Below are 25998 nucleotides of genomic sequence, written 5' to 3' on the forward strand. Positions count from 1 at the left end.
ACTAAGGGGCCAAGCCCAGCTCCTGAAAAACAACCCCACACCATAATTCCTCCTCCACCAAATTTCACAGTCGGCACAATGCAGTCTGAAATGTACCGTTCTCCTGGCAACCTCCAAACCCAGACTTGTCCATCAGATTGCCAGATGGAAAAGCGTGATTCATCACTCCAGAGAACGCGTCTCCACTGCTCTAGAGGCCAGTGGCGGCGTGCTTTACACCATTGCATCCGACGCTTTGCATTGCACTTGGTGATGTGTGGCTTGGCTGCAGCTGCTCGGCCATGGAAACCCATTCCATGAAGCTCTCTGCGTACTGTACTTGGGCTAATCTGAAGGTCACATGAAGTTTGTAGCTCTGTAGCAATTGACTGTGCAGAAAGTCGGCGACCTCTTTGCACTATGCGCTTCAGCATCCGCTGACCCCTCTCCGTCACTTTACGTGGCCTACCACTTTGTGGCTGAGTTGCTGTTGTTCCCAAACGCTTCCATTTTGTTATAATAGAGCTGACAGTTGACTGTGGAATATTTAGGAGCGAGGAAATTTCACGGCTGGATTTGTTGCACAGGTGGCATCCTATGACAGTTCCACGCTGGAATTCACTGAGCTCCTGAGAGCGGCCCATTCTTTCACAAATGTCTTGTTTCACAGTCTGCATGCCTGAGTGCTTGATTTTATACACCTGTGGCCAGGCCAAGTGATTAGGACACCTGATTCTGATCATTTGAATGGGTGAGCGAATACTTTTGGTAATATAGTGTATATATGTATATATACACACACACACATATATATATATATATACGTATGTGTGTGTGTGTGTATATATATATATATATATATATATATATATATATACCGTATTGATCTGAATATAAGACGATATTTTTTCCATTGAAAATGCCCTGAAAAAACGCCCTCGTCTTATATTGGGGGTCTAAGCAAATACACATGTATTGTACTTGCATATGTTCCATGCTTGAATGTGTACACTTCCCCCGCTCTGGCACGGTTGGAAGGGGTGTGCTCCAGCACGGTACGGGCGTTCATGCGCGAGCACATGTCACGCACGCGGTCACGCACGCAGCGCGCGAACGTGGATACAACGTAAATCATGCAACTTTCCTCCAGCCTCCGCAAAATCGTTTAATGCGAAGCGCGATTACCCGATTGAATGTAGCAGCCAGCTGACATGCCGCTCCGGCTGTCAGTTGGACGCTTTCTGAAGTTACCTCCGAAACTGCCAAGGTAAATAAACATCCCTTAACCCTCGCTCTGAGTGCAATGTGAGAGACGGTGGCGGTCTCAGAAAGAAGAGCTAAAAAAAAAAAAAAAAAAAAAATGCCCACAGCCAGAGAAGGGCTTTTCGTGGTCCAAAAACTGGTCGATTCAACGAAACTGACAGGAGGGTGTGCAATTTTGTGAATGAGAAACGTAGTGAAGGACTGCCCGTTACGAGGGCTGTGATGCAGCAAAAAGCACTTGAAGTTGCCACAGAGCTCAAAATACCCCGCACTGAGTTTAAAGCTAGCATGGGCTGGTGTTGCAGAATGCAGTGGTGGATTTAAGAAATTTGGGACCCAAGGCAAAGGCAGGCATGGGGCCCTCTGAGATGAGAGGACAACACACAAAACAGGGGCCCTGAGACACACATAATACGATAAGCATTCTGCTGGCATTTTAGCAAAAGTATTTTAATCAAAAACATAATTAATGTGCGCAAATAAGTAATAACTGTACTAACCAAGTGTATGAGGAGTTTTATGGGGCCCTCAGGAACTTGGGGCCCTAGGTCACTGCCTAGTTTTGCCTAATGGTAAGTCCGCTCCTGGCAGAATGTCCATATAAAAAGTATTTTTCCAAAAAAGGGTCTTGAAAAAGAGGGGTCGTCTTAAAATCAGGGTCCTCTTTTATTCGGGTCAATACGGTATATATATATTTGTGTGTGTGTGTGTGACTACCTCTTGAAGCTCATCGAGAGAATGCCAAGAGTGTGCAAAGCAGTAATCAGAGCAAAGGGTGGCTATTTTGAACAAACTACAATATAAAACATGTTTTCAGTTATTTCACCTTTTTTTGTTAAGTACATAACTCCACGTGTTCATTCATAGTTTTGATTCCTTCAGTGAGAATCTACAATGTAAATAGTCATGAAAATAAAGAAAACGTATTGAATGAGAAGCTGTGTCCAAACTTTTGGCCTGTACTGTATGTGTGTGTGTGTGTATATATATATATATATATATATATATATATTTCCACACACACACACACACACACACACACACACACTACTCACAAAAGGTTAGGGATATTCGGCATTCTCTAACAAGGAGTTCTCCTTGTTAGAGAACAGCAACTTGTGCAAAAAGTACTGAAACATTGAACAGTTGGACATGTGCATTCCAGAGTTTACAGAAGGTCACATTAAGTTCACCTGTAAAGGTTATAATGCATTTTAGGTTCATCCTGAAATTTCACCCGAAAGCCGAATATCCCTAACTTTTTGTGAGTAGTGTGTATATGTATGTATATATATATATATATATATATATATATATGTACAGACACACACCAATATGAGTAAGATGAGTGAGTAAACGAATATGAATATGAGTAAAGCTGCTGGGCCTGACAACATCCCTGGCCGTGTACTAAAAACGTGCCAACCAGTTAGTAGATGTCATTACTGACATTTTCAACATATCGCTGTCACAGGAGAGTGTTCCCACCTTGGCAGTCTCTCCTCCTCCACTCTAGTGCTCAACACCGGAGCCCCCCCGGGGCTGTGTGCTCAGCCCCCCTCCTATTGAGAACTCTATTGTGAAGTTTGCGGATGACACCACCATCATCGGCCGGTTTTCCAACAATGATGAGTTTTCATTTCAGGAGGAAATCAACCATCTTGCAGAATGGTGCACAGAAAACAACCTACTGCTCAACGTCAGCGACACCAAAGAAAAAAGGAGGCAAAGACACACAACCCTGTCTACATCAATGGAGCTGAGGTGGAGCAAGTGAGCAGTTTCAAGTTCCTGGGAATCAACATAACAGAGAACCTGTCATGGACTTCACATATCTCTGCCCTGGTTAAAAAAGCTCAGAAACGGCTGTATTTCTTAAGGAAACTTAAGAAAGCAAAATTCCCACGCCAAGTTCTTGTCAACTTCTACAAAGGAGCGATTGAAAGCATCCTGACTGGAAACATCACAAACTGGCATGGGATGTGCACGGCCCAGGTCAGGAAGACACTGCAACGAGTGATTAAAACTGCCCAAAACATCATTGGTACTCATCTACCAAGCATCAGTGATACTGGGGAGGTGAGGTGCCTGCGCAGAGCCATAAAGATCTTAAAAAACAACACCCACCCCAGCCACAGCCTGTTCACCCTGCTGCCGTCAGGCAAAAGATACAGAAGTATTCGCTGCCGTACCACCAGACTACAGAGCAGCTTCTTCCCTCAGGCTGTGAGACTACTAAATGCACCATCTACACTCCTCCATGTTTAATAATTAAATTTTTTATACAATCAATTAATCAGTCAAGAGGGAACCACTTTTTAATTTCATTATACAACCTGTAGTATAATGACCAATAAACTTCCTTGTATCCTTGTATGTGTGTGTGTGTGTGTGTGTGTATATATATATATATGTATACATATATATATATATATGTGTGTGTGTGTGTGTGTGTGTGTATCTATCTATCTATCTATCTATATAGATAGATAGATAGATAGATACACACATACACACACACACACATATAGATATAGAAATAGTTATAGATAGATAGATAGATAAATAGATAGACAGATAAATATAGCTATAGATATAGATAAGGGTTAAGTAATTGTTAAAGCATCTCAATGCAGCCTTTCCCAATCACATTTAAATATAGAATTTTAATCATTATAAATACAGTTTTCTTATTAACTTTTTAAACTTGTGTCCTGCCACTGCTTCCTAATACCTGCACAGATGCGGGATCAGCTGAGTATCCACCCACCTCGGTTGGGCCTCCAGAACTTTTCCATGCCGTGCCTCATCAGGACAATGCGCGACAGCTCGGTGAAGGACTCGATAACGTTGAAGTTGCACAGGGGGCTAACCTCAAAGAAAGTCATCCCGTTTTTCTCGGCATAAGCCCTTGCCTGCTCGGTGGGAACCTGCCGCTTGAAGGCCAGGTGCAGGCGGTTTCCCACGAGGATCCGAGGCACACCTGGTGCATGCTGGGTGGGAAAAACACAGCAAGAAAAGTAAGAGCATTGAGTTAGCCATCCACTGGGTAAATCTGAATTCAAACGCTGGGTTTATGAAATTCCATACCAATATTTTCAGACTGCTGACAGCTGACTTTTTGTGATCAGTTGTTTTTTATTATAAACAGAAAAAATAGAAGTCTTACACAATGGGAAAAAAATTTACAATTACATCAGACCAAGGATAGGGCATAAGCAGCTTGAGCCTTGAGAAAAAAAAAATTCAGAACCCCTCTATGACTTTACAGGAAAGGGGGATAACAACTCCAATATGGTGGTGCCAAGATTCAGTTATTGATAATCTAGCTTTGTCTATTATACATCATATTGCTTCATGATATGATGCATTAGCTGGGTTCATTCATACACCTTCAAGTTTGAGTGGCAGAATGTTAAGGAAGGTAGATATCCAACTGTCTGAGATGCAGTGAGGTTCCTCTGAGTGACAAATAATTAACTTCTTGGCTGTATTTTATATTTTATTATGTGACTATATTTATGCCAAATAATACAAGCACTCTGTGCTTCCTGTGCTTCCTTCATAACTTTTAAAATCCCTGTCAGGGAAAAAAGCCTTTGAAATATCATGTAGACACTATTATGAGGCACTATAACTGTCACTCTACTACATAGAATAGTCATAACAATAAGGGTTTCCCATGCAAAACCAGTGTGCTAATATAATAAATATGTAATCAAATAAACATTTTACAAAAATTATTAGAAAATCAGCAAATGATGAAGAATGAAGAATAAAGAAAATTAGTAAAAAAAAAAAAAAAAAAAAAATCTATCTTTGGACCTGTTAAATACTTATCATTACTATAAACATATATTTCAAATTAAATGACAAGACAATTACAACAATATTACTCCCAAATTTAAAAATTAATTAACTATTTCATTAATTCAATAAAAATTTACAAGAAAATGACTGGTAGAAAATTAGAGAAAAGAAAATTAAAAAAAAAAAGAAATAAAGTGAATTTTGGTCAGAAGGTGAAATACAGTAATTCAAAATAAAAGGTCGCCCATGGTCTAATGGTTCAAAACCAGGACAAGACAACACATGCCACATCATATTACAATAACCAAAATCTCAGAAAATTAGTATTACCTGGGATACCAGACTTAACTTAGTATCTGCTAGTGCAAGATGTATCCTGCATACATATAGGGTCTCTGGTGGTAGGTTGTGACTTTTTCAAGAAACCCAGGGCAGCATGTATAGTGTCCTGCCGCTCCAGGTCAGTTCTCTCTAATTTATATCCATCTGTTGTGACTAAATGAGCAGAGCATGGCGTGATGAGAGCACAGCCTCAGCTCTTTCACCTCCTGCATTCTTGTGTGTCTTTCACCAGAGGTGGCAATAGTCATGCTTTAAAGGGGTAGTTCACCCTTTTTAGAAAAAAGTGATACCATTTCACTTCGCCCCAGCTGTTATGACAGTAGTGTTGCTGTCTTCCTCTCATTGTTACTAAGTGCTGGATACTGGCTGGATGCTCCAAATGTTAACCGTTAGCCTCATGACAATGAGGGTTAGCCCCTGGCTAACAGTCTTAATAAATAAATACCATAATCCAGTCAAAGAAGGTTTCATATCACTTAACAAGTGTTGTTTTCCGATACTAAAAAGCACATATGACTACCCAGTGCACACAGAGGATAGTTTTGCTCTAGGTGTTTTGAGTGCAAAAGCTCACAAGAAAATGTTATGGCCTCAATGCTACATGCAATGTGTATGGGATAGCTTAATAGTGCATCATGAGGTGATATTGTTCCCCACAGCAACCTGGCACACAGCATCCAGAGTGTGTGGAATATAACTGAGACAGGAGACCTCCAAAAGCAACACTGCTGCATCTCTTCCAGGTGTAACCATGAAACCAAATCATTTGAAGTGCACCTAAGTGTTTGGAAAAGCAGAAATGTGAATGGATAGTTAGGACTACAAATTTGCATAGATTCTCAGGCCTGGGATATGGTGACAGTGAGTAGTCTCATATGTCCTTCGGAACACTGGCACAACTTTATAACTGATACATTTATAATTGAGATATCCTTGCAGATACCTTAGTTTTTTCAAACAGGTGGGAATGATCTTTTATCGATGGAAAGCAGTGATGTTTCACTGGCCTTTACCCAGTGTCCCCAAATAATAGAGTTTAGCTGGGATGTTTCCTGTTGCTTCTTGGGATATTTGCTGTCCTATGTTCTAGTCTCCCCCGTATCTTTAACACAGAGATTTGTAAAATACAAATCAACATTTACTAAGGTAACACTGATTAACTACCGTATTGATCTGAATATAAGACGATATTTTTTCCATTGAAAATGCCCTGAAAAAACGCCCTCGTCTAATATTGGGGGTCTAAGCAAATACACATGTATTGAACTTGCATATGTTCCGTGCTTGAATACAGTACACTTCCCCTGCTCTGGTACGGTTGGAAGGGGTGTGCTCCAGCACGGTACGGGCGTTCATGCACGAGCACATGAACGGTCACGCACGCAGCACGCGAACGTGGATACAACGTAAATCATGCAACTTTCCTCCTGCCTCCGCAAAATCGTTTAATGCACGCAGCACGATTACCGGCAAATGGCCGCATTGCGCAATCAATAATCAACCATGTTGTCTTTGTCGCTGTCCATTGTACTGCTGCAACCGCGTATAAACAAAGTTGATTTATGATGAAAGGCATATGGCAGTCTGTGTGCGCTGCGCACCTGTCAGATCCGGCAGACCTGACCGGGTTGGCGCGGTGCTGACCGAGGCACCGGCCGGCCCACCTGATGTCGGCCGGGCCGGTGACTGGTGGAGCAGGCAGCGAAATGATGTGTCTGGTGGTGTCTTCATACATTTAGGGTTAGAAAGGTGACGCTATACAAAGAGCTGGAAATTCTTTGGAGCTGTCTCTTCTCTCTGTCTCTCAACAGATGTCTTCACTGTCCAGACACCTCTCCTCCTTCCACTTTATTTCTGTCCAAATGGGCTAGTAGGTGGAACAGGAAAGGTATTTCACACATACTGCCAAAAGCATTGCATACATACACACGCCCTTGCACACATGCGCACACACAGGACACACACACACACACACACACACTCACACTCACACTCACACTCACACACACACACACACACACACACACACACACATACACACACACACACACACTCACTCTCTTTCTGTACTGTTTTAGTTTTTCTCTCTTACACTGTTAAGGCTGAATTATGCTTCCGCGTAGGAAGAGCGTACGGAGGTTGTGCGAAGCTTACGGGGGTTGTGCGACTGCCGCAGAGCCTTGCCGCGCGCCTCCCAAAAATTGTAACTACGCGGACCCTACGCAGCCCCACAAGAGCTGTGATTGGTCCGCCGAAGTACATCATTTCCGGCATTTCGTTGCAACCGGCATCACATCCTGTTGTTGTGCCGGCTGGCAGCGCCGTTTTTAAAACAACTGTTGTGTCTCGACTCGTCGGTTGTGTTTGAAAACTTTGGAGAATGCTGGATCGCTCGGAAGAACGCCTGGCCGAGGAGGTGCGCAAGTAGCCGTCCTCTCGCCATTAAAGACGTACAGAAGAGCAGCGACCACACATCACAGGGTCTACGTTGGTGGGCGGAGGATTGCTCAGTGTGTTTCGCAGAGGTATGTTGGACACACACGCGCTGCGTAGCAAATGCGTGCTTCGCACAACCCCTGTACGCTCTTCTAACACTGAAGCATAATTCAGCCTTCAGCCACTGAGGACATGGTTTGTTGCATGTCTTTTCATATTTTTAGTGTAACACAGGACCAAAGAGGAGTATATTTCTTAGTTTAAACGTAAAGCAATTCACAATAATTAAACCGGTGGTGATATAATTCTAAAAAAAAAATCAAAAGTGTATATTCTGATGATATTTGTCAAACATTTGGTAACATTGTAAATATTGTGTATACAGCACAAAATACAGTAACACACTGGATATGACTGCAGACTCACAACTGACTCATTTGGTATCTACCATCTAATGCATGTCTGTATCAATTTTAGTGAACAGTTTTGGAGATTCAGATGTTATTTTTGCATATATTGAAAAACATAGTGATGGACTTATGAATTGACCATAGGTGGCAGTGTCACAAACTTTTCATACATTTCAGGGATTATGCTGAAAAAATTTCAGCTCTCTTGAACCTAGAGTGTATTTTTTATTATTTTTTTGAAGACTGGAATGTGAAATCTTTGAGACATAGGATACAGATGAACAAACGAACTGGTGGGCAAATATAATAGTGTGGCCGAAAATGAATGGGGATTAAGGTTTATGTACTGGACTGATTGCATCTGAAGGCCGACTGCGTCACAGTGGCACAACTAGACTGTCCCATTTGAAAATTTTCCAAAGGCTCCTTCAAATGTGGCTGACAAATGCAGCCTTCTTTTGGATAAATTTAGAGGACACAATTGGTGTATCCTTTGTGGCCGAAGATATCCCAGAATTCACTTCAGCACTGATGGAAGGAGCGGAGAGCAGCTGATAAACAGGACAACTACAGTAAGTTTTTGACAATTTCCTATGGTATTTCATCATTAAATTCACTTTTAATGGTTTTTGAGGCGAGAAATCAACTGTGTAGATTTCAAATATTGGCTGTTTTACGACAACTGGTGGTAAGACAAAAATTTGATCCTAAGTTTTTAGAGTTTAAGAAAGGTAAGTGTAGGCCAGCGGATATTAGTTTATTCAAATAATTCTTGATCATCTGACTCAAATTGTCTTCGTACATTATGTTATTATTTCAGTATTTACAGCAATGTTTACTTATTTCCAACATAAATGAAGAAGATGTATAACCAGGTGCCTGCTAGGGGTGGAAGGTTTAACAAAATCCATGGTTCGGTTAATATCACAGTTATGTGGTCACGGTTTTCTGTTCAGTTTGGCATACGTTGATTGAAAATCAATTATGTCTTATATAGTCAGGTTAAAACTGAAAGAATGAGGTAGTCTAACATTTGATACATCATTGTGACAGTCTTAGGTTGAAAGTAGGTGAGATTCTGGGACTGCAAGAGAGGAGACACTGCTAGTTCCAACATGCGTTTCATTTATTTGGCAAACAAAGTTATCTTTAACAAAGAAGCATAGGCCATATCAACACTAGACTTAGGTCCTTTTGTTTGAAATCCACTCAAAAAAAAAAATGTTGACATGTTTCAGTTTCGTGGTTATCAGTACTTAATGGAAAACTCAGTATTTTCCACTTGAAATTAAAGTGCAGTGTTTAAAATACAATCAAAGAAAAATACGGCTGGATTTCTTATCAAACTTAAAATGCCACTGTGTTATCTAAAATTACAAAATAAATAATCCAGATTATCAGGTCATCAATATAAAATAAACCAAACAACACATACTCAACTGCTTATAAACAACAAGGCTCTGCTCATTGTATTAAATTGTATTATCATGTGCTTCTGCAAGAAGATCAGTTTGTCCACATTCTCTGCCAAAAGACAAGATCTACTTGCAGTGACAGAAGCTGGGTTTCCATCCACCTATTTTTATTCGCATTTTCAGAAATTGCAGGAAAAAAAAAAAAAAAACTTGGATGGAAACGCCAGAAATTCGAAAAACGGCCGAAAATTCGCAAAAAAGTATTTATGCTTGGAAGGGGGTGGATTTCTCAGCGTATCGATAAAAGAAAATGCGACTTTTTGCTGTGGAAACAGGTTTTGCGAATAAATGATGACTGGACCGGATACCACGTCACACTTCTACGCTACAGTCTTATTATTAGTTATTATTATTATTAGTCTCTTATTCCTTATTTAGGATGGTTCAGTACGAAGTTAGCGCTGCCAAAATAGTAACCAGACCTCTCCCAAGAGCCGACAAGTTCAGCAGGAATCTGTCCATGATCAACTGTTGAGTGTCAGCTGAGTGTTTGTTGTTGTTCAGTGGACACAGACGCTATCTTATGGCGTCATCTCACGGCGCACTCTCCTCTCAATAATCGCAAAACAAAACTAATGGAAACAGGCATAAATTCACATTTTCTTTTGCGCATTTTGACGCAAAAAATCGCTCAAAAATTTTGATATATTTGGATGGAAACCCACCTAATGTCGCCTGCTGTAGAGAAAACTCTCTCACTTGGAACAGATGTACCTGGGACTGCGAGGTAACGTCGAGCCAACTTAGCAATATGAGGATACTTATGCTCGTTGTTTCTCCACCATGCAAGTGAATTTTCATCTGCAGGAATGCATCCTGTGAGCCTGTATGATATGACCTCCTCCTCAGTGATCTGGGACAAAGACTTGGTGGTTGCCTTCTCTGTTGTAAAGAGCTCTCCAAAAAGCTCTGCCATGACAGATTTTTTTCTGAGGAGGAGATGACTTTTCTGATGCCTCTGGCTCTCCAGTTGAGGATGAACTGGCCACCTGGGCTTCTCTGGGTCGAACCTGCATGATAAAATGACAAATAGTATTGTAGTTTTAACAATATTGATAAGAAACACTTTCATAGCAGCAAAGACACTAAAACTATGCTCTACTGTACACTGAGAAAAGAAAAAATCCAAAGGCTCAAATATTCTGTTTAGTTTAAAAAAGAGAAATGGTAATGATGATAAAATACATTAAATTTAGTACTAATTACATAATTTAAAAAACAAACAAACAATACCTGCTCTTCAATTTCCATGATCTCTCTGGTAACAACACTATAGATTTTCTTAACAAAGTCTTCTTCCAAGTAGGGCAGGGACTTAAATCTTGGATCCAGGGCTGTGCTTCTGTGCAGATTTTAGTATCATCTTCTGCAGAGGGATGATCATGGACATTGAAGGGGATGTTTCTGTGCTCATGATTGTTGTCACATTCTTAAGAGGTTTGAGAATCTTAGTTAGGTCCTCTGGCAGTTTTTCCTCAATGTCAGTCAAAACAGCAATGTCTTTGACATTTTTCTTAACATCCTTGTCCATCAGAGCAGAATAGATGGAAGCCTGCTTTTCCAAATAACGCTCCAGCATGTCATACGTTGTGTTCCAACGGGTAGTTTGTGAACTGGCAATTTCAGCATCTCCTGTTTGGCTTTTAGGGCATGGGTGGCTGTTGTGCGCTGATGGAAAAATGTTACCACCTTCTTAATCTTTCCCAGGAGTCGGGATACCTGATTTATTGAGACTGCATTCTTGGCTGCAAGTATGTGCAAAGCAGCCAATTTGTGGCACCAGTCCAGCTGTTGCATTGACTGCATTCACCATATTTTTAGCATTGTCTGTAGTAACAAGGATTGTGCTGCTGCCCCTTCCATTCTGTCACTACTTCTGTCAGTGCTTCAGAGAGATGCTTGCTTGTATGACTCTCATAAAGAGGGTGCGTCTGTAACGGAGCTTTTCATCTCCCATTCTGAGGTAATGTAATGGGCAGTCACAGTCAGGAAACTTTCAGTAGCCCTTGAGGTCCATCCATCACTAGTAAGCGCTACATAGGCTATGTCAGACAACTCTTTAACAATTCCTCATTGGGTCTCTTCATAAAGTGCGGGAAATACCGTGTTGCTGAAGTGTTTGCGGGAGGGGATTTTATATTGTGACTCCAGTGCTTTAATCATAGAACAAAATCCCGCACCCTCCACCACGGCATAAGGCTGCATATCTTTGGCTATGAAATATCCCACTCCTTTAGTTATGCATTTTTCCCTGTCTGACTTGTCACTATATGGCTGTTTAAAAGCTGCGGGGAGTCGAAGTTGTCCTGTCGTCTCTCTTCCACTCCTCCTTGCGCTGCCAATTGTCTGACTGGGATGATGTCTCCTTAGATGAGCTGAAATGTTAGTCGTGTTGCTGTTAGCATAAACAACACGTGTTGCACAATGCCTGCACTGTCGCACTTCGGTCGACAACTTTCTTACCGCCGTCATCGTAGGTCACTCTAAATGCAAAGTGGTCCCATACAGCAGACCTATAAACTTATTTGGCCTTTAACTTTATTTCCTACAGGTGAAGTATTACAGTATTTTGTATTACATCTAGTACGTACCTATACGTGCATGCATGTGTGTATATATATATGTATTATGTCTGTTGTAAAATGTATAGTTCTGATTATGTCAATCTAAATAAAAGAAGAAAATGCAAAAGTCTTGAATTCAGTTTCTCTAAGTATGAGGCCTTGGGAAATAATTATTTGATTAAAAAAATTAACTAGGAATTAATGAATAAAAATTAACTTAGAAAGTGATTAATTGATAACATAACAACTTGATTACTGCAGGGTTTCCCCCAGAAAACTTGCTAAGCCTGGTGTTCGGGCCGCGGGGGGGGGCTCTGACGACGTGCTAACATCCTCGCACTGGCTCTACCTCGTCATCGAGTTGCGGCTCGGTCGGCTCGCCGGGGTTGCACTCCCCTCGACCTGGGGGTGAACGAGCGGGCTCATGGTCTCCTCCAGTGCTCCTCCGACTTCGGAAAAAAGAAAGTGTTCATGTACCGACCATAAGATGTTGCCATTGCGCTTTCAACCGCATCACAGTTAAAAGCTCTATATACCGTCTTTGGTATCACTGTATCTGGTGCATAAAAAAAAACAATTTAAAATAAATAAACAAGCGACACTTAGCCTGGCGGGGGGGGCAAGAAAAGCCTGGCGGCCCGCCAGGCCTATAAAGCACTGGGGGAAACCCTGTTACGGAGAACAAAAATTACCATAGAAAGTTACTCAGTTTAGAAAATGGACTGAAAAAATGAATAAAAATGAATTATTTAACCTGGAGACTGACTGAATGACAAATTATGATTCACCTATTAATGACAACATATAACAATGACCTCTGGCCTTTCGGCCCAAGGCACTAATAACATAGATACTGCACAGGCAAAAGGCAGGGCGGTAACACCTGGTGATGTAAACAGGAAGTCCTCGACTTCCGGTTTGAGCGCCGCGTGAGGATGTTTCTTGACTGATCTCCACAAAAGAGCTATATTAATGTAACTTTGACACTTTGTTTATGAGAGCTTGTCTTCTCAAATATTTAACACAAACTGGTCAGAGAATCCCTGGCTTGACAGTTTGACCTGCAACTTGCTGCCAACGACTAATAAAGATGCCCAATACCCAAAGCAAAAATCAAGAGGCTAATGTAGCCACCACTGCTAATCAAAGCCCAGTGAAGCCACCAGCTAATGAGGACAAACAAGAGGCTGTCCTCTAAGCAATAAAAGAGCTAAAAGCTGAAATACTCGCAAGAATTGACGAAGGGGCAGAATAGGGATGAGCGACGTGTCTTATATGCACAGAGAATGTTGCGGCGCACAAGGAATACAACATCAGATGTCATTACTCAAATGGCATGCTGAGGAGTATGGAAAATACCAGGGAGATGAGAGAGAGAACTAGGTCGCCAATCTTAAAACATGTCTACTGAGGCGACAAGATTTCATGTTGAAGAACTGTTAATAATAAAGATTGACAAAATTGGATCAGTTGTACTTTTTTGGAATACTTCAAACCCTTTTTTGTTGAATACTTGATGTTGCCCAGCCTCACCCAGACTCTACCTCCAACGGCCTCCAGGTAAGTTGAATTTGAGACCCCTGCTCTAGATGTATGTGGGCCCCTGCCACCTTATACCACATGTTCTGGTCGGGTACATCTTTGATCCCTTTTTGGTCTTCCATCTTTGACATACTATTTTACATTTGTGACAGGGATATTAACCCAGACCCTATCATTGCTATTTTCATTTCTAGCTGGACAATTGATTTTGTTGGGCTGGAAGTCATCATCACCCCCGTCCCATGCATGATGGGTCAGGGATGTTACATCTTAAATTGGAGAGACTGAAACACATAATGCATGGTTCAGCTCAGAATTTTTTTAGAATATAGAGTCCATTTCTGGATTACTTTGATCGAAAATACCTCTCAATACTGTTTAGTAGAGTTTAAGGGATTTAAGGGTCAGCATTTTTTTCTTCTGTTTTTGGACTGAGGTTTGACAATACCCTCTGTATGGGGCACCCCGGTGGCTCACCGGTTAAGAGCGCGTACCATGTACCAGGGCTTAATCATTTTGGGCAGGGTCGCTGGCGGGTTCTTCTGTAAAAGCGCCATCTAGTGGTCGATTTGTGTCAAATTTAGTGAGCATATTCTGAAGGGGATAGAAAACGTCCCCTCCAAGTTTCGTGTAAATTGAACATACTGTTTCCGAGAAAAATGTGAATTTTTGTTTTGGCGCACCCTAGTGGCCAATTGGCTCCGGATTTTGCAGGGTCCCTCAGCGGAGTTGGGAACAAAGGAACTCAAGTTTGTTGTGAATCGAAATTACAGTTCTGGAGATATGATAACTTCCTCTTTAGATATGTTTCAAGGAGGAATGTAAAAATTTTTAACTTTGGCATTTTTTGTCGGATCAAAGAAAAGGAGGAGGTGGAAATTCTTGATTACGTGACTTTCGAGATTTTGAGAAAAAACTTAATAGGCAGAAATAGGCGTGGCCTGTATCACGAGATTCATCTTGAGCCTCCGAAAGTGTGGATATAAGGCATTTGATTGTGAAACTTAAGGTTTGGGAGATACAGGGTCAAACACGTTGACTTTTAGAATAGCACCCCCTATTGGTTGACATGCGTAATTTTTTGTGCCTGAGGTATGTGCCACCTCCTGCACCAACCTCTAAAGTTTTGTTTACATAGCTGTTATGGTTTAGGCTGCAGTATCCGAGCGCCCTCGTGCCAGTCAGACCCAGCGCCCTGCAGAGCCCATGCAAGTCGGACCCCCAGGCCCAAGTCTCAGGTCTGAAAGCTGGTGGCTACAGCTTACGCTCTGAAAGTCATAGCATAAGCTGTAGCCGCCAGTGGCCAAATAGAGCATAATGGTTATTCTAATTAACATTTTTACACAATTTTTAAAGTTTTATTTTGCAGTAAAAGCACTTTAGTGTGGCCAATTTGCGCCAAACTTGGCACACATAGTAAGACAAACTACTGGCCCGAGTTTTGTGTAAATCGGACTGAATATTCCCAAAATATAAATAAATGCGCATAACAGTTCCCCCTAGCTGCCAATTTGCACCAAATTTTGTACAAACCGTCAGTGTCAGCTCCCAAATTTGGTGCTGATCAGACTATTTGTTGCAGAGATACAAAGCACTTCCTGTTTCTTACGTGTCAGGCAGGAAGTAACTTAATTGTAACTTTGTCATTTTTCGTCGTATTAAAATTGTCTCATGTACAGGCAAGGTGGGTCTTATCGAAGCTTGATGAAGTGGCAACCTAGGCAAGGATGACCTTCAAGCCAAGGAAATCAAGGAGCTTAATCATCAGGAAAGGGAACATCTCGTACAAGTACAACCTTTCAGTTCAAGGAGCGACCATCCCATCCATCAAGTACCTGGGAAAGTGGTACGATGAGTCCCTTAGGGATCAGAACAACACCCGCAACACTGATGCCCCTTTTCCACCAAAGAGGTTCCAGGGCTGGTTCGGAGCCAGTGACTGACTTAGCAACGGTTCTTTGTTTTTCCACTGCCCAAGCACCGGCCAAACTGGTTCCAAATCGGTTCCAGGCAAGCACCAACTTCGAGCAGGGGCTAAACAGGGGTCAGAGAAAGAACCGATGACGTGACCCACCACGCCATTGGTGGGCGGGGTTACAGACCCAAACGGGAACAGCGAACGCTATAAACGTATAGCTAAACGTAGTCGTCATTCGTTCCGACCATGAATACGACAGGTAGCCAGCAATAATTGCGTTTTTCGCCTCTGGATCGCAATGTGGGCTTGTAAAGACAGGAGCAGTATTTGCATCACTACGATGGGTCGTCCATTTGTCGTCCATGTTGGTTATTGTGATTCCAAGCGAGCGCCTCGCACACCCACACCCACGTGATCACGTTTTACGCTGAAGTAATGGTGTGGGTCTGACTTGGCTCCGGTTGGCTCTTGGCAGATGGAAAAGCAAACTGGTTCTTTGTTGGAACCAGTTAAGCACTGACTCTAGCACCAGCACCGAACTAGCACCAGGTTCTTTTTGGTGGAAAAAGGGCATGAGAAGCAAGCGATGAACTGGCTGGAGAGCATAGACAGATCTGGACTCCCAGGCAAGTTCAAAGCGTGGCTGTATCAACATAGCCTACTCCCCAGGTTGATGTGGTTGATGACCATGTACGAAGTCCCTTTAACAATAGTAGAAGGAGTGGAGTCTCAGAGGGTGGCTATGAATCCCTCCGAGTTTCACATCAGTTGGGCTGTACATCAGGTCAGGGCAATTACACATGCCCCTTTCATCCCTTGTGGAGAAGTTCCAAATTGCTAAGTGTAGGGTGCCCATGACGTTCAGGGACTCTAGTGACATCAAAGTCCGTGAGGCTAGCATTAGAACTAGATCACGGAGGAAATGGGAGGCCGCTAAATCTCTGGCCGAGGCAGAAGGGAACCTCAAACTCAAAGACATCATCGGAGCACCATGTGAGGGAAGACAAGGTCTGGGGATGACCCACTTCCAAAGGTGGGGGAAGGCCAGCCTATTGGAGAGAAGAGCCATGGTTCAGGTAGAAATAAGGGACCTAGAGGAAGAGAAGAGGAAAGCAAAGGCTGTGGAGCTGGGATCCCAGGCTGCCTGGACCAGGTGGGAGCTCCCCAAGAGGAAGGTTAAATGGGCTGACCTCTGGAAGCTGGAGCCATTCCGGATCTCCTTCCTGCTCAGGGCTGTTTTTGACACCCTCCCAACCCCAGTCAACCTACACAAATGGGGAATGAGAGACGACCCAATGTGCAAGCTCTGCGGTCAAACAGGGACCATGGCACACATCTTGACAGGATGCAAGATTGCTCTCGCGCAGGGCAGATACAGATGGCGGCATGACAAAGTACTGACCACGCTCGCTGACATCTTAGGCCAGGAAACATCTTAACAACAAACCGCCTTCTGGAATCATGTTTGTCGAGGAGGGTGCAAAACCATCAGGGCCCAAGAAGACCAGGCCAAGCCTTCTGCAGACAGCCCAAGCTTGGGAGCTTAGGGTTGACTTGAAGAGGAGGTTCCAGTTCCCAGATGTTGTCCACACCACCCTAAGACCAGACACAGTTCTTTTCTCCACAGCAGGAAGGAAGCTCATCCTGGTGGAGCTAACTGTGCCATGGGAAGAGGGGTGTGAGGAAGCATATGAGAGGAAATCAGATTGCTATAAAGACCTGGTGCATGACTGCAGAGATAAAGGCTGGCAGACATGGTTGTACCCAGTTGAGGTGGGGTGCAGGGGATTCCCAGCCCAATCAGTGTGGAGGCTGCTGTCAGCCATTGGGCTAACAGGAACGAAGAGAAAGAAGGCAGTGCGAAGGCTGGGGGAGGTGGCAGAGAAAGCCTCTTGTTGAATGTGGAGTAGGAGGGAGGAGCTGAGCTGGCAGCCAGGGGGGAGTGAGTACTGGCTGGCCACCACTATTGACCCACCAACAGGAGAGTGTTTTGGTTAAGGGTCGAAACACTTAACGATCGTTGGTAACCATCTGATGACATGACCCCCTGGCTCCAGTCATGTAAAATGACTGTAGGAGAACCATCCCAGGATGTATACATTCACTTTTGATAAATTTTTGGTTTGAGGGTCCATAGATTCTGTGGGCCAAGTTTTGTGAGGATCGGACTTAAAGCCTAGGAGGAGTTTGAAATTACTGGCTACGTGAGTTTCGGGATTTTGCGAAAAAAATTTAAAGGCGGAAATGGGCATGGCCTATATCACGGGATTCATCTTGAGCCACCGAACTCGTGGATATAAGGCATTTGAATGTGCAACTTATGGTTTGGGAATTATAGGCCTATATCACGGGATTCGTCTTGAGCCACCGAACTCGTGGATTTAAGGCATTTGAATGTGCAACTTATGGTTTGGGAATTATAGGCCCAAATGCGCTGACTCTTGGAATAGCGCCCCTTATTAGTCAATGGAAGAATAAAAATAAATAAATAAATAAATAATGGGAGCAAAAACAATAGGGTTCCCAGCACCGCGGTACTGGGAGCCACACTTGCAAGCACAGCGTGGCTCCCAGCCCATTCGGGCTTGGACCCCTAATAAATAGGAAGTCCTTTGGAGACCAGACCATGCCATTTCAGAGACCGCTTGGTTCAGCCTTCATGGCCTTATAAGGACCCAGCCATCATGGACCGCTAAGGCTGGGTCCTTGGAGGGCTGCAGTCTTGAATTGACCCACTGCCTACCTCTATCCAACAAATTAAGGCAGAAAGAGAGGGAGAGGCAAGCCAGAGGAGAGAAAGGAGGAGAGAGAGAGTGAGGGAGAAAGAGGGCGAGAGAAATCAAAATTGTTAGAATAGAATATATTTTATTGTCCCCTGGGGGAAATTTGTCATGGACTCAAGTGCATGGTAGTAGCTGCCTAATAGGCAACAAATAAACATAGAATACAAATAAAAAATTACAAATGGCGGCTAGAAACATACGCGTACACATACATACACACGACACATGACACATCCAATGAAAAATTGGAAAGAAAAACAGACAGAACACCCGGTTATTGCACAGTACCCAGGCCCCAGTATGCCCAGCCTCAAGCGCTATTTAAAAGCCTGATGGAGGTAGGTACAAAAGAGTGTTTAAGCATTACATAGACAAATGTTTATTGTTAGGAATTTAGATAAAGTTCAGAGGCACTTGTCAACATACTACATGAATTGCCACACTGTTGGCAAGTAGGACTTTGCCACTTAGGGATTCAGACCCTGAACCACTGGATCCCCAGATGACAAGTGACTGTGCAACTAGTTTAGACATAGAAGACAGAGTTTTCAACACATCTCCCATGTTGAAATAATGACACCACATAAGCAAAACTGGGGTATTTTTTGTCTGTTTAAACTTCCAGGTGTATTGTCAAAAACTTTGTTGAAATTTGCTTTCACAAGCATTTTATTCTGCATATGTATTTACATACATTTTTTTTATTGTTACATGCCACTGTGTCAGTCAGCTGTTAGTTCCAGAGGGGCATATCTCTGAATCTATTTGGTGGATCACCATGAAATCTGGTGACAATATTCATGCTGCCTAGAGGATGAAACCTGGCAATACTGAGGTCCTTGCAGAACAAGACACTCCAAACATTCAATGATATTCAACCTGTCCCACCCCTCATCCACGCATCCTGCTCCTCTCTGACTCACCTCATCAATTTCTCGGATCCACCTGTCAATGCCATCAAACGACCACCGGTTGGTGATATCATACACCAGCAGGATCCCCTGGACAGAAAACACAGACACGCACTGAAAAACTGCCAAGTCTTATCCTTACAGCACTGTATGTGCTTGTAGACCTCTAAAGTTCTACACTGTCAATAGTTATTGCTATAGTGGAAATGAAGGCATCACTCAAAGCCCAGTTGGTTTTGCATTTTAAGTGATGATTATTTCTGTCAAACTGTATTGATTAGGGTTGAACTGATACAGGCAGATAGAGGGCTTTGGATTCAAACTGCTGATGGCTGAAATTTGCTTTGTGTCAAAACTATGTTTTTTTTTTGTTTTTTTTTTAATTCCACACAGTTTACTCCATAGCATTTCATTCTAAAGCCCCCCTGAAGACATTTACATCACAGGATTCATATTACAGAAAAATCCTAACTTGCAGATCCTATCATAGCTGTTTTGTAGCCATGCTAATTAGGATTAGGTGATTTAGGAAATAGTCATTACAGGTTAACATCTCCTGAGTTAATGTTCCTATCCTAATTTCTGACAGGTTATAAGTATTACATAAGCACTCTAACTTCCCAAAACTTAAGGATAAGCGTTACACCGTCATAATGGTCTCATTTTTTCACCAGGTAATGTTAGCTAAATTGTCTGATGTGTACAGCGTCTCTTTTATTGCCTGCACAGAACCAGCAAAATGTCAACAGGCAGAACTCCCTGAAAGAATAATAATAACTTAAGATTTAGGTTTCTGTCATTCAACCCCAGGACACTAAAACTCCATTAAAACCCAGGTTTATACTACTTCTATCAGTACTACTAAATTTAAGCATGCAGAATTTTATGGAATCTGATCACAATGTCTCGGAGTCAATTCAAATTCAAGTACTGCAACACTTTTCACTTTTTGGATTCTCTGTATTTTTTTACTTGTTGACAATTGGTCCTGGAATATTACAAACCCAGCCAGAGCCAAATCTTCAATTTTGAGACAATTTATTTTTTCTAGTACACCCTTCCATTTTTTCTAATACATCCCCATGTCCAAATCTAAGCCAACAGTTTTGTTTCTTTGGCAGACAACTAAATACATACTACATACTTTGATTTCTTCCATCTGCATCTTTCTCTGTAGAATAATACCACTTCATAGTTCCCAATTCTAGTCATACTAAAAATAGTAGGACCAGAAGTTCCAGCTGGGAACCAGCTTTTCAGGTTCCAAACCAATTTTTTTTTGGTCAAACTGCCCAGAATGGTTTAAAATTAGGTCCCCAAACCAGAGTGGAACCAGCTCCTTGTTGGTTGAAAAGTCATCCCCCAAATCTTCCTAAGAGACATTTCTCTGGTTGTGTGCATGGTAAATGGTAAATGGTAAACGGACTGCATTCCTATAGTGCTGCTGTAGTCTACTGACCACTTGAGGTGCTTTACAATGTCTGCCTCACATTCACCCATTCACACACTGATGGCAGAAGCTGCCATGCAAGGTGCCAAGTTGCCCATCAGGAGCAATTGCTAGTTCAGTGTCTTGCTCAAGGACACTTCAACACTCTCTGGAGGAGCCAGCGAACAAACCAGACAATCATCCTACCTATTAATTTCAGGAGCTTGATGATGCAGCTCTCTATAGGGGCTAATGCTAACTTACTGTGTGTTTGATGATCATACTGACTTCAGTGGAGTTTCCACCAACATAGAGGTGAGTAGGTGATGACTGATAATGACATTTTGGAGTGAACTATTTCTTTAACCTCTAACAGCAAAGCTAACACCTTTTGACTAAGTCTAGCTGTTTTCCTCAGCATAAAGAGGAATTGTTTCCTGTTTATTGTGTTTGTTTAGTGTGCTGCTCACCTGAGCCCCACGGGAATAGGAGCGAAAGATGGTGCAAAACCTTCCCTGTCCAGATGTGTCCCTGGAAAAGAGGGCGAGCAAGAGATTGAAATGGAGATTTGAAGTCAATACAGACTTGTAGAGTGGCCAAGAAACCTATAAAGTTATTATTATTATTTTTTTTTTTTGGAGCAGCAAACTCAGGAGCCAGTTATAAAAGGTGGCAGACCTCCAAATCCAGAACAGTACATCTGAAAATTAGCCAGACTTAAATCTAAGATTACTTTTTCATATTCAGCACAGGCAGCGGTACTCAAAATTTGAGCTCTGGTTACAAACTCAATTACACAATGCTGATGCTGCATTCATGTTGTGGTAATAACCATCAGAGTGGCCTGATGGTTAAACCAACAACTATTCAGTGTTGCTACATTTAAGCTGTCCCGTTATTCACTTTAGCAAATAGAGTCTGGGCTCTTAGGTTCAAACTACTAGAAACAACAGTGGCAGGATCAGGTATTCACAAAATATGTAGCAGGTAACTGGCTCAATCATCTGTCTATCATTAGTGAACTCATCCAATCAAACAAATGTCATATGGCAAAGCAGTGCAGCAACAACTGTGATGGTGAAAAAAAGGAAGCATATTAGTAAGGATTGTTGGTAGTATAGTTGTGTGAGTTGGAGGCGGCAGTTTTCCCCACAGCTGGGATTGAACTGAAAGGTAAACTAGCCAAGTCGCTTCAGCCTTCTTCACTGAATCAATCCCAAATCTATCTCTGGTTGCAATTTAATTTTGTTACTTGCTCACTGAGTGACTGTTGTTGAGGATCGATGCAGCTTTCCTGCAGGACGACTGTGCAAACTCCTTTCAATGAATGAATCAATTTTGTTTATTAAACTGTGGTGCTCTGCCAGTATTTCACATCACCCCTGCCCCCTTCATGGTCACATCACAAGGTTACCAGCACTTTGGTTTGCTGAGACACAGATACACATAGCCTTAAACATTTTATTCATAGGGCTGGGCATCAAAATTCAGCTACTACAAAGTATTGAAGAAAGGAGGTGTCAATACCACGTTAGTTAACTTTTTGCATCCTTTGTGCGTACTGGATGTTTTTTTCCACGCGCAATCACAGCAGACACAACCACAACAGGATAAAAAAACGAGTGACGTAGACAGTGAATTGGGTGAGAAAATGACGTGGGATAGAGTGAGTGGGATAGCAAGAGAGTTGCATGGTAGAGTGAGGTAGACAGTGAGGAACCTCCATAATGAAAGAAAGAGAAAGGGAGAGAGTGATTGTTGAGCAAGAGCGGAAGTACCCAAAACAAATGTTTTGCAAACGTTATGACTTATAGCAACCACAAGAGGTTCCCCATGGTGCAGCCATAAGTGTGCACAAAACATTTTAGATTGACAAGGCCAGCAGTTCTCAAGAGCAGATGCAGACAGACACACACATAGAAGTGAAAACAATATCTTTGCCCGCAGTGTTCTGCCTGGAGGAAATAATAAAAACTTCCACACAACTCTTATGCTGTTTTCTTTTTCTACCAAAACCAGTTGGGGAGGCTGCTGCCCCTGCCATGTTTAGCTTGCGATTTTTACTTCAAGAGTATGCTACCAAAGTAAAAGTAGTAAGTTTTTGACCTGATTGCTAGTGAGAGGAGGAGCTATGTGGTGAGTAGTGCGGTCTGTCTGTGTGTGTGTGTGTGTGTGTGTGTGTGTGTGTGTGTGAGACAGATGGAGACAGTGCATGAGAGGTGTCATTTTTATTTACAGAACCCACTGCTATTGATGGGTGCCCTGGTGGCTCACTGGTTAAGAGCGGGTACCATGTACTAAGGCTGAGTCCTGATCGCAGCATCCTGTGCCAAAAAATCTTTTTTAACACACTGTTATTGATAAGGTTGGAAACAAATACAGTAACCATTTCAATTGTTTATTATTGTTATTTAGTATCGATAGTTTGGAAAACCATGCCTCATTCACTGTTAAAGCAAAGGGTGAAGAGCTGCATTCAGCTCTGCATCTGCTGCTTGAGGACTGTTGCTTATTCATGTTTAAAATGTGAAGCACTTTGTAAATCTACAGGATTACTATACCGAGGCCCACATCTAACTGAGGTAGGCTACATGACAGATAAGCAGAGGGAGTGTAAAGACAGGTTCTTTCAACAGTGATATGTCCTTACCAGAGCTCCAACTTGACTCTCCTCCCATCCAGAAGAATGGTGGTGGTTTTATAGTCGATACCTGGATAGAGAGACGGAAGACCAAGGGCATTAGGCAAATGCATGCATCAGCAGGGCCAGCGTCAATCAAGATTATAATGCCCTGGTTTCAGAGAGAAGTTGGCTTGACTCATCATCTTTGTGAGGCCCCTTCATTGAATGTAAGTATAGTTTGACCCAATGACACCATGGAGTACATAAATTAACTTTAAAAAATGTGACAACCATGTAAAAGTTAACAGAGTGGAAGTATACTGCCTGTCTTTAGACTTTCTTAATTTTTTCAAGCTTACTGATGATAATGATTATTTTAAAAACAACAACAACAACCAATAAAACGCACATTTTTTACTGTATCTTTATCTTTCCAACTTTTTTTGTCTGGAAAAAAAGAAAACTGAAATATAATTCTTAGACATTAAATGTTATCATTTTGCACAAAAAGCAGCCGTTTCCTTCAATAGTGCACTGCGTCACAGCAGATAACACAGCTCACTAATTTGACACACTAACTAATTTCTGGCAAACTATTGTTTTACCACTGCATAATTACTTGCTTACACCTACGCCACTGCTGCTGCATGTCTGTACCTGGAGCTGCTCAACATGTTTTTGTGGTTTTTAGCAACTGAGTCATGCACTGACTCAGGCAAACAAGTGTAGAGTAATAGGCCCGTTTCCACCGCCGGAACTTCGGAGTAATTTTACAGGGCTGGGGCCGCTGTCGCGTGTCTCCACCATCGGAACTACCCCGAAGGAGAGAGTTCCAGAACCTTTACAGGGGCTAAAAAACAGCCCTGCCTCCGCGTAGGGACTCTGAGTGACCCCGAAAAACTCCTGGGTTTACTCACGGCGCGATGTGATGTCAACAGAAAGCAGGCGTCCCTAGCAACACGGCCAACACTACCAAGCTAACGCTAACGTGCTAGCTAACGTTAACAACACAATTTTTAACCCGCATTTTTAGGGGCGCTAACGTTAGCTTCAGCGGACGTTAGCTAACGCTAACAACACACTTTTTAGCCAGCATTTTCGGGGCGTTAACGTTAGCTTTAGCGGACGTTAGCTAACGCTAACAACACACGGCGGCGGCATGGCATGCAGGCATGTGAAATAAAAAGCTGTGAAATATGAAGTCGCTTACTCGACATTCCTCCACATTACATTATTAGAAAGCAATGCCCTTTATGAGGTTTCAATTCTGAAACCTAAGCAAATTCACTTGATTTCTTTCAAAAGATGGAAAAAGTCAATTAGTAAATTAGTAAAAAAAAAAAAAAAATACTACACCATTAGTAAAAAAAAAAAAAAAAAAAAAGTTTCCCTTCACCAAAAAAACATCAAAAAAAGAAAAAAAAAGAAAACTATATTAACAAGTATTTAAATGCTATATTGAAACATTAGATTAGTGATGCTGGATCAATATAGTAAAGGGAGGCATCTTATGAGACTGTTCTTTTGCTTGCCTTTGCCTGTTTGATTTTGACATTACTACTTGATTAGACAGATAGATAGATACTTTATTCATCCCGAAGGAAATTCGCAAGATTAGACAACAAAGGTTTCTGTTCAAGCAATCTGACTGAACTCCTTGTCACAAAGCCTTCACAGAAGATGCGCTGAGCAAACTAGAGAAGAAATGAGGTGCACACAACATTGTAACAAATGGAAATCTGCATGTCAGTTGTCAACTGTCGAGCCCTCAGATTGGTTTATGTTGCTAAACAAGTTTTAGTTTGGGGAACTACTTTCTGGTGAAGCATTAAAAACAGTAATCGCAACCATATTTCAGTATTTTATTTGATATAAAAACAATATTGTTCTTACAAAATGGTAACTTTTGTCTAAAAGTAATAGCACACTCGAGGCTTGTGTGTATCATCATGGCAGTGTTGCATGATATAAAGCCATCGCCACTGGCTCGTGCCTGCAACCAAATCGCAGCTGTGATGTTATTTACTATAACACAGCCTTTCATGTTGTGTGTCTTAGTTATTTAACATCTAATTGTGTAAATATTTTGTGAAAGCACCAATAACTGTCCCTCCAATACTGACACTATTGATGTCGTGGTATTTGGTCAAAAATATTGATTTTTGTTTGTGTCCATATCACCGAGCCCTAGTTCAAAGTAACAATGAATTTTACATTTTACATTAGCATAATACCAAAGTGTAATATTTTTCTAGCGGTGCAGTGTAAGAGCCTGACTCATAACTGCATCAGCTTCTGTTAGCCACAAAAACACTTTGACAGACTAGCAGCTGCTGGCTAACAACATTTTCAACATCCTCCAGTTTTCCAGGCAACATGAAGCCTGCTAAGGCAAAGTGCTGAGCTCAGGCTAGCCTAATTGGATTGGAGTGAGTGCAGGGCATCATACCAAGTGCTTGCTCTCCTCTCTTTGCCAATGCTCATTCAGACAGCTCACATAATCAATAGCTTCT

At 42.1% G+C, this 25998-nt stretch overlaps 1 protein-coding gene across 3 annotated transcripts in view; it reads right to left on the bottom strand.

The window, feature by feature from the left end:
* LOC115363051 (ras-related protein Rab-40C) overlaps positions 1-25998 on the bottom strand; it is a 60975-nt gene that overhangs the window by 20386 nt on the left and 14591 nt on the right. For all 3 annotated transcript variants that reach the window (XM_030057124.1, XM_030057125.1, XM_030057123.1), the window contains 4 exons: positions 23513-23573; positions 21333-21393; positions 19446-19523; positions 4013-4235 (listed from right to left, as the gene is read on the bottom strand). In XM_030057124.1, coding sequence (XP_029912984.1) covers positions 4013-4235; positions 19446-19523; positions 21333-21393; positions 23513-23573 — 423 coding nt within the window. The remainder of the gene's footprint in view (positions 1-4012; positions 4236-19445; positions 19524-21332; positions 21394-23512; positions 23574-25998) is intronic.

The sequence above is a fragment of the Myripristis murdjan genome, chromosome 8, assembly GCF_902150065.1.
Source record: "Myripristis murdjan chromosome 8, fMyrMur1.1, whole genome shotgun sequence".
Taxonomy (NCBI): Eukaryota; Metazoa; Chordata; class Actinopteri; order Holocentriformes; family Holocentridae; genus Myripristis; species Myripristis murdjan.